The sequence below is a fragment of the Lissotriton vulgaris genome, chromosome 3_1 (assembly GCF_964263255.1).
Source record: "Lissotriton vulgaris chromosome 3_1, aLisVul1.2, whole genome shotgun sequence".
Taxonomy (NCBI): Eukaryota; Metazoa; Chordata; class Amphibia; order Caudata; family Salamandridae; genus Lissotriton; species Lissotriton vulgaris.
The window spans coordinates 32,886,473-32,895,595 of record NC_141689.1 but is presented as its reverse complement, the minus strand read 5'-3'; the positions used below and the strand labels follow the sequence as shown (position 1 = coordinate 32,895,595).

The following is a 9,123-nucleotide window of genomic DNA, read 5'->3' as shown; positions in this document are numbered from 1 at the left end:
GATGCTGTGAGTGCAGGGTGCTCTGTGGGTGCAGGTGTGTGCGGACCCTGTGTGGGGGTGTGGTGCTGTGAGTGCAGGGTGCCCTGTGGGTGAAGGTGTGTGTGCTGACCCTGTGTGAGGGTGTGGTGCTGTGAGTGCGTGGTGCCCTGTGGGTGCTGGTGTGTGCATGGACCCTGAGTGAGGGTGTGAATATGTGAAGGTGCTGCGAGTGCAGGGTACCCTATGGGTGCAGGTGTGTATGCTGACCCTGTTTGAGGGTGTGGTGCTGTGAGTGCAGGTTGCCCTGTGGGTGCAGGTGTGTGTGCGGACCCTGTGTGGGGGTGTGGTGCTGTGAGTGCAGGGTGCCCTGTGGGTGCAGGTGTGTGCATGGACCCTGTGTGAGGGTGTGAACCTGTGAAGGTGCTGTGAGTGCAGGTTGCCCTGTGGGTGCAGGTGTGTATGCTGACCCTGTTTGAGGGTGTGATGCTGTGAGTGCAGGGTGCTCTGTGGGTGCAGGTGTGTGCGGACCCTGTGTGGGGGTGTGGTGCTGTGAGTGCAGGGTGCCCTGTGGGTGAAGGTGTGTGTGCTGACCCTGTGTGAGGGTGTGGTGCTGTGAGTGCGTGGTGCCCTGTGGGTGCTGGTGTGTGCATGGACCCTGAGTGAGGGTGTGAATATGTGAAGGTGCTGCGAGTGCAGGGTACCCTATGGGTGCAGGTGTGTATGCTGACCCTGTTTGAGGGTGTGGTGCTGTGAGTGCAGGTTGCCCTGTGGGTGCAGGTGTGTGTGCGGACCCTGTGTGGGGGTGTGGTGCTGTGAGTGCAGGGTGCCCTGTGGGTGCAGGTGTGTGCATGGACCCTGTGTGAGGGTGTGAACCTGTGAAGGTACTGTGAGTGCAGGGTTGCCCCATGGGTGCAGGTGCGTGCATGGACCCTGTGTGAGGGTGTTAATCTGTGAAGGTGCTGCGAGTGTAGGGGTGCCCCCTCGGTGCAGGTGCGTGTACCGCCCCTGCTTGAGGGTGTGGTGCTGTGAGTGCAGGGTGCCCTGTGGGTCCAGGTGTGTGCATGGACCATGTGTGAGGGTGTGAATCTGTGAAGGTGCTGCGAGTGCAGGACTCTGTGCTTGTGGCATGAGAGGTGCCCCCCTCCTCTCAGGTGCGTGAGTGCGTCGGTCAGCCCTCTTCAGGCGCAGTCGTGTTTGTTTGCAGAACAGCAGGTGGGCCCTTAAGAGTCACACCGATGGGCACAATGGTTGGCACCCGCCTCAAACACTCAGGTTTACGAGACCCCGGACAGGCTGCGTTTTGTCAAGGAACCCAGAGAGAGGGAAGGAGGTGGCATGCCTCTTACCTCATGGCACAGCCTCGCGCCCCCTGGGGCTCCAAAGGGAACACAGCCCCCTCCCTGGAGGCATGAATCACGCTTCACAGCTTGTTAAACGCTCCATCGACCTGTCCCGGTGTTTTGGTGCCTATCAGCGGAAATGAGTTTTACAACCTTCCCAGGGGCTGCCAGCGCGTGGCCCGCGCCACGGCAGGACTTTATAAATATCTCCCGTCAGGAGGGGGCATGCATGCCAGCCGCACACCGGAGGGTGAGAGCGAGGGGCACCGAGATACACAGGGCACAGGAGCAGGGCACAGAGCGGGAAGAGCGAAGAAAAACAGAACCCAAAGAGAATCAGAGAGATTAAAGGAAAGAAGACAGAAGACAGGAGGGAAGAGAACTTAAAGTAAAACTTACAGAAAAGGAAAGAAGGCGACGGGAGGCCTCGGTCCGGACCCGGCCATGAAGCTGCGGGTGCTCCAGGGGCTGCTGCTCGCCCGGCTGGCCGCAGCCTTCATCCTCCCGCTGCGGGAGTCTCAGGCCAAATGCTACTTCCAAGCAAGAGGTGAGTGCACCCCCCCCCCCGCCCCCCCCCCCAGCCTCCTCAAATCCCCACCCCCCACCACTACCACCACACCCAGGGCTGACCAGCGGTGGGACACTGGCCAGAGGGGGCTAGGGTACAGGTGCGAATACCTGAGGTCCGGGCAGTGATAGGACACTGGTCAGAGGGGTCTAGGGTACAGTTGGGCACACCTGAGGTCTGGGCAGTGATGGGACACTGGCCAGAGGGGGCTCAGAGGTACCGGTGGGTACACCTGAGGTCTGAGCAGCGATGGGACACTGGGCAGAGAGGGGCTCAGAGGTACAGGTGTGCACACCTGAGGTCTGGGCAGCGGTGGAACACTGGGCAGAGGGGCCCAGAGGTGCAGGTGGGCATTCCTGAGGTCTGGGCAGCGATGGGACACTGCCCAGAGGGCTCAGAGGGGGGGGGGGGGGGCACACCTGGGGTCCGGGCAGTGATGGGACACTGTCCAGAGGGGGTCGGAGGGGCAGGTGGGCATACCTGAGGTCTGGGCAGCGGTGGAACACTGGCCAGAGGGGGCTCAGAGGTGCAGGTGGGTACACCTGAGGTCTAAGCAGCGATGGGACACTGGGCAGAGAGGCTCAGAGGGGCGGGTGGGCACACCTGGGGTCCGGGCAGTGATGGGACACTGTCCAGAGGGGGTCAGAGGGGCAGGTGGGCATACCTGAGGTGTGAGCAGCGATAGGACACTGGGCAGAGGGGCTCAGAGGGGCTGGTGGGCACACCTGGGGTCCGGGCAGTGATGGGACACTTTCCAGAGGGGGTCAGAGGGGCAGGTGGGCACACCTGAGGTCCGGGCAGTGATGGGACACTGGGCAGAGGGGCTCAGAGGGGCTGGTGGGCACACCTGGGGTCCGGGCAGTGATGGGACACTGTCCAGAGGGGGTCAGAGGGGCAGGTGGGCACACCTGAGGTCCGGGCAGTGATGGGACACTGGGCAGAGGGGCTCAGAGGGGCTGGTGGGCACACCTGGGGTCCGGGCAGTGATGGGACACTGTCCAGAGGGGGTCAGAGGGGCAGGTGGGCATACCTGAGGTGTGAGCAGCGATAGGACACTGGGCAGAGGGGCTCAGAGGGGCTGGTGGGCACACCTGGGGTCCGGGCAGTGATGGGACACTGTCCAGAGGGGGTCAGAGGGGCAGGTGGGCACACCTGAGGTCCGGGCAGTGATGGGACACTGGGCAGAGGAGCTCAGAGGGGCTGATGGGCACACCTGGGGTCCGGGCAGTGATGGGACACTGTCCAGAGGGGGTCAGAGGGGCAGGTGGGCACACCTGAGGTCCGGGCAGTGATGGGACACTGGGCAGAGGGGCTCAGAGGGGCTGGTGGGCACACCTGGGGTCCGGGCAGTGATGGGACACTGTCCAGAGGGGGTCAGAGGGGCAGGTGGGCATACCTGAGGTCCGGGCATGGTTTTTGGGACACTGGCCAGAGGGGGCTCAGTATCTTGAGTCCTAAGGGGGAGGCAGGAAGACATTACGCCAGGGTCTCTCTGTCCTGCTCCACGGGTTAGCTCCTCAGTGGAAAGAGGTGCTTCCAGAGGCGCTATAACGTAACTATGAGGTAAAGAGGCGCTATAGTGTGATCAGGAGGTAAAGAAGCGCTATGGTGGTGCTATCATGAGATAAAGTAGTGCTATGGTGCTATCATGAGATAAAGTAGTGCTACTGAGGTAAAGAAGCGCTACAGTGTGAGCCTATCCTGAAAGGACGCTTTACAACATAACCGGGTCGCATATTCGGAAGAAGGGATCTTTAATTGCAAAGGGTGTGCGCACGTGGCTTCTTAACCTGTGAGTACAAGCGCTTTCTGTTTCACAAGGTAAATTGCACTCTTGGAAGTAAAAAAGGACATTTGTTCGGTGCGGTTCTTGTTTCGTGCAAAACAACATTATGAACGGGGAGTGAATAGCTTTTTCATTTTGATCTACTGAATGGATATAAATAGTGTTCCTAATCTACATGCATGTTTTATATTAATAGCTCTAAAATGCTAAAATGGCTCGTATGCCGCATAATCTCCCTCACCACACATAGAACGCCGCATAATCTGCCTCGCCATTTAAGATGCATTTCTTTCCTGTCCCTGGGTTTAGGCGGTCAAATCAGAGACGTTTTAAGGCATGGGCGAAGTGGGCAATTGCCCAGGGCCCCATTCATTCAAGGGCCTCCCTCGGAAAGTCACCTTTCTTTCTATTTGACCTCTGTCTCTTATGTTTCATTATCCACAGCTCTCTGCCTACTTTAGTGCTGACGCTCTAGCTCTCTACCTTGTGCCATTGAAATTATTTTTGGGGCCCCAGGCAAGACATATTTCACAGTTTAAAACATAATTTAATGTTGTTGACATCGTGGGTTTGAACTGGCTGGAAATTTGTGAGAAAATGCAATGTTTTTCAGAATTGGGGCCCCTAAAGTATGTCTCGCCCGGGGCCCCTGAAATCTTTCAAATGACGCTGGGTCCAATGCTGCGCCGTGTAATAATCCCAGAAGGATGAAAGGGGTGATGGGAGCGCAGGGGATAGCGCCTGTGACCAGCAGCCTCCGTGCAGGCGCTCTACCCTCTGAGGTGTCTGCCCGTGGCTCCTCCCTGCCACCCTGCAGCCCGTGTGTATCAGGAGGGCGAAGGGGCACCCTATGGCGAGAGGTCGCGGCCAGCCTCAGGGGGTTCAGTATGACCGAACTGTACTTATTACCCATACCTTGACAAGGTAGTGCCTGTCAATAAAGGTGTGGCGCACCCTGGGCTCTCCCAACTGTGCCCGAGGAGACCCTTTCCGCATAATCCCCCGTCTCGAGACCCACAGTCTACTGAGTGCAGCCAAACCATTAAAGATGGATCTTTTGCAGACTCTGCTGAATGTTCCATAATGTCACAGAAACCTTTATAAATAAACACACAAAAGACAGAAATATATCCACTGAGGGCCCTCTGTGTGCTCAGTAGTTTGGCGTCAGTGTACCGCATGCGTCCATGGCCCTGCCGCATAAATTGCCAGATATTTCCAGCGATCTTGATAAAGGGCAGGGGCAGCAGCGCCAGTGCATGGGAGGCTGCTGTGGATCACCGCACGGGATGCACTAGGTGCACAAGAGCACAGCGGAGTCAGGGACTGCCCCCTTGCACCACTGCACCAGGTGCAGCCACGGTGGAGGGAGGGAAGGATACACCTGGGCATGCTTTATCACAAGCTGCCCTGGTGCAGGCAGTGAGAGGGACCCAGCACCACATGCCGCATGTCCTAGTCTTATGCAAGTGTCATGCACACCGCACACGGTCACAAAAATCAAACAGGTGTCTTCAACCAGTCGATCGCGAGCTTCCAGGAGATTCCAGACACCTTCAGAGCAGCCATCAGGCACTACCAGGAGCTTACAGACACCTTCAAGGAATCATTGGGAGCTACCAGTGGCTTCCAGACCCCTTCAGAGCAGCCATCAGAAGCTTCCAGGAGATTACAGACACCTTCAGAACAGTCATCAAGAGGTACCAAGAGCTTACAGACCCCTTCAGAGCAGTCTTTGGCAGCTACCAGGAGCTTACAGACACCTTCAAGGAATCACCAGGAGCTACCAGTGGCTCCCAGACACCTTCAGAGCAGCCATCAGGAGGTACCAGGAGCTCAGAGACACCTTCAGAGCAGCCATTGGGAGCTACTGGGAACTTACAGACACCTTCAGAGCAGCCATCGGGAGATACCAGGAGCTTGCAGATGCCATCAGAGCAGTAATCAGGAGCCACCGGTGGCTTCCAGACACCTTCAGAGCAGTCATAGGGAGCCACCGGTGGCTTCCAGACACCTTCAGAGCAGTCATAGGGAGCCACCAGTGGCTTCCAGACACCTTCAGAGCAGTCATCGGGAGCCACCGGTGGCTTCCAGACACCTTCAGAGCAGTCATAGGGAGCCACCGGTGGCTTCCAGACACCTTCAGAGCAGTCATAGGGAGCCACTGGTGGCTTCCAGACACCTTTAGAGCAGTCATCGGGAGCCACCGGTGGCTTCCAGACACCTTCAGAGCAGTCAAAGGGAGCCACCGGTGGCTTCCAGACACCTTCAGAGCAGTCATAGGGAGCCACCGGTGGCTTCCAGACACCTTCAGAGCAGTCATCGGGAGCCACCGGTGGCTTCCAGACACCTTCAGAGCAGTCATAGGGAGCCACCGGTGGCTTCCAGACACCTTCAGAGCAGTCATCGGGAGCCACCGGTGGCTTCCAGACACCTTCAGAGCAGTAATCAGGAGCCACCGGTGGCTTCCAGACACCTTTAGAGCAGTCATCGGGAGCCACCGGTGGCTTCCAGACACCTTCAGAGCAGTCATAGGGAGCCACCGGTGGCTTCCAGACACCTTCAGAGCAGTCATAGGGAGACACCGGTGGCTTCCAGACACCTTCAGAGCAGTCATCGGGAGCCACCGGTGGCTTCCAGACACCTTCAGAGCAGTCATCAAGAGCCACCGGTGGCTTCCAGACACCTTCAGAGCAGTCATCAAGAGCCACCGGTGGCTTCCAGACACCTTCAGAGCAGTCATAGGGAGCCACCGGTGGCTTCCAGACACCTTTAGAGCAGTCATAGGGAGCCACCGGTGGCTTCCAGACACCTTCAGAGCAGTCATAGGGAGCCACCGGTGGCTTCCAGACACCTTCAGAGCAGTCATCGGGAGCCACCGGTGGCTTCCAGACACCTTCAGAGCAGTCATCAAGAGCCACCGGTGGCTTCCAGACACCGTCAGAGCAGTCATAGGGAGCCACCGGTGGCTTCCAGACACCTTCAGAGCAGTCATAGGAAGCCACCGGTGGCTTCCAGACACCTTCAGAGCAGTCATAGGGAGCCACCGGTGGCTTCCAGACACCTTCAGAGCAGTCATCGGGAGCCACCGGTGGCTTCCAGACACCTTCAGAGCAGTCATCGGGAGCCACCGGTGGCTTCCAGACACCTTCAGATCAGTCATCAAGAGCCACCGGTGGCTTCCAGACACCTTCAGAGCAGTCATAGGGAGCCACTGGTGGCTTCCAGACACCTTCAGAGCAGTCATAGGAAGCCACCGGTGGCTTCCAGACACCTTCAGAGCAGTCATAGGGAGCGACCGGTGGCTTCCAGACACCTTCAGAGCAGCCATCAAGAGCCACCGGTGGCTTCCAGACACCTTCAGAGCAGTCATAGGGAGCCACCGGTGGCTTCCAGACACCTTCAGAGCAGTCATAGGGAGCCACCGGTGGCTTCCAGACACCTTCAGAGCAGTCATAGGGAGCCACCGGTGGCTTCCAGGCACCTTCAGAGTAGCTTGCAGCCTTGAGTTCATTTTTAAATAAGCGCAGGGTCACTTTTTCTTTTCGAAGCTAAGGGAATGCTGTGTTTATTTCTCCTTATTATCAGCCACCTGCAGATAGCAAAGCCTGACCATGAGCGGTGACCCAATCTGATTTATGTCCCAGGCTGGGGCTGAGGCAGAGAGGTAAAGAACTGAAGCACTGAGGCGTTTAACTTACATAAACAGCTTTGTCAACTCCATATTGGAGTGAGAGAACATGACACGTAGGGCCTAACTACGACTTATGGTGTTGCGTGGGCGGGCGGCACGTCACGGCAGTGCCCCAGCACCGCCAGGAGTCACCGCCCCGCCTTCCAGATTACAACTTAAAAGTGGTCTGGCGGGTGGACGGAGTGGCTGTCGTGTGGCGGTGCCTCCTTCAAAGGCGGCAGGCCTTTGAAAATGGCACCACAATGGGAACGCCACACAGGGCTCCCGCACGGCGTGGACTCGAAAGCCCATGCGTTGCAGGAACTGGTGTGCATGCACACGGGGGGGGGGCACATGCTATGACCCCTGTGTACATCCACATGTGGAGGAGGCCAAGGGGACCCCTTTGTTTCTTCTTTGCCATGGTTTTCATGGAACGCCATAAAAACCGCGATGGAGAGAAAACATGTAATATGCTTGGGGGGACCTCGAAGGTTCTGCCAACCTCCAGGAATGTCGGTTCCCTAAAGGCTTCAGCGGGCCCATGGCAGTCAGACCGCCCAAGTCGTAATGGAACAGTCCGACTGCCGGTACGGTGGTGTCTTGAACGCCACAGCCACGCATCTACGAGTCTGCCGGTCATCGGAACGCCAGACTCATAATTGGGCACTCAATGATGTTTCTTAATGTTTTTAAATGGGAGCAAAATAAAATGAAAAGTCACTTTCATTTTTGTTTTTTTCCCATTTCAAATTGTCACATTTACAGACAGCAGACCTCTTGCTCCCAGTGGTCATTAGATACCGGCCGTATTTATACCCCTGCACTCACCGAGCTTTATAGACTCACCCCATTACAGGTACAGGGCCTCTCGTTACAGGTGCACGGCCTCTCGTCAGAGTGCCTGTATGACTGCCGGGTGAGTGGTGCGCTTGTTTGAGTGCAGTGGCCATTAAAGCAGTCGCTAACGTCGCTATCGCCTATTAGCAAAGCAGGCGAAGTGATGGAAATATTCCAGCTATCGCCAAAAATTAAGGCCTGCTCAGACCAGTTCTTAGCCATGTTATCCAATGGAGCTGGATAACATGGCTAAGAGCATTTCGTCGCTAATGCGTGAATATCGCTGTATTCTCAGCGATATTCACGCATTTTGCCGCTATTGCTGGATATTTTAGCACAATGGAGAAAAACGTTGCTAATAGCATGTTTTCTCCGCTAACATATCCAGCGATAGGCAACGATATAAAAAAAAAATGCACTGAGCGCATTTTGCGATAAATATCGATATTCCTTGGTAATATGCCCCTAAGTCTTAGTGTTTTTCTCCACTTTCAATCAAGCCTATTATGTCTCAATGTTTTATGAAGCATGTTTCTCGACTTTAAATTCCTCCATTTTAAACACATTGCTGTGTTTTTCTGTTATAAATATGGCACTGTGTCTACAGGCCGCTGGGAGTAAGATGCCAACTGTTAGTAAATATGGCACTTGGAAATGGGAGAACATGTAAAGGATGCAGCATATTTACAAACCCCTTGTGCAATGGGTGTGTCACTTTTTTATCGCACCGGCAGCGCAGTGTGGTGCCCATATTTACAGGGACACGTAAAGCCACCCTGCATGCATTTTCGTGTGCTTGTAAATACGTCCCCTTTTCATGTAGCACTTTGCGTGAAAGGGGCGTTTCATGAGTATTGCTGTGGGTGTTACTGCGCAAGACCCATGGATTTTGACGCATTATCAGATTTAGGAGGCATCGTAAACTTGGGAATGCATC

General features: G+C 56.1%; 1 protein-coding gene across 1 annotated transcript in view; it reads left to right on the top strand.

Moving 5' to 3' along the window:
- Positions 1-1,599: 1,599 nt before the first annotated feature.
- MSMP (microseminoprotein, prostate associated) overlaps positions 1,600-9,123 on the top strand; it is a 50,483-nt gene continuing 42,959 nt past the window's right edge. The window contains exon 1 of the mRNA XM_086962811.1: positions 1,600-1,866. Within this exon, the coding sequence (XP_086818937.1) occupies positions 1,764-1,866 (103 nt within the window). The 5' untranslated portion in view covers positions 1,600-1,763. The remainder of the gene's footprint in view (positions 1,867-9,123) is intronic.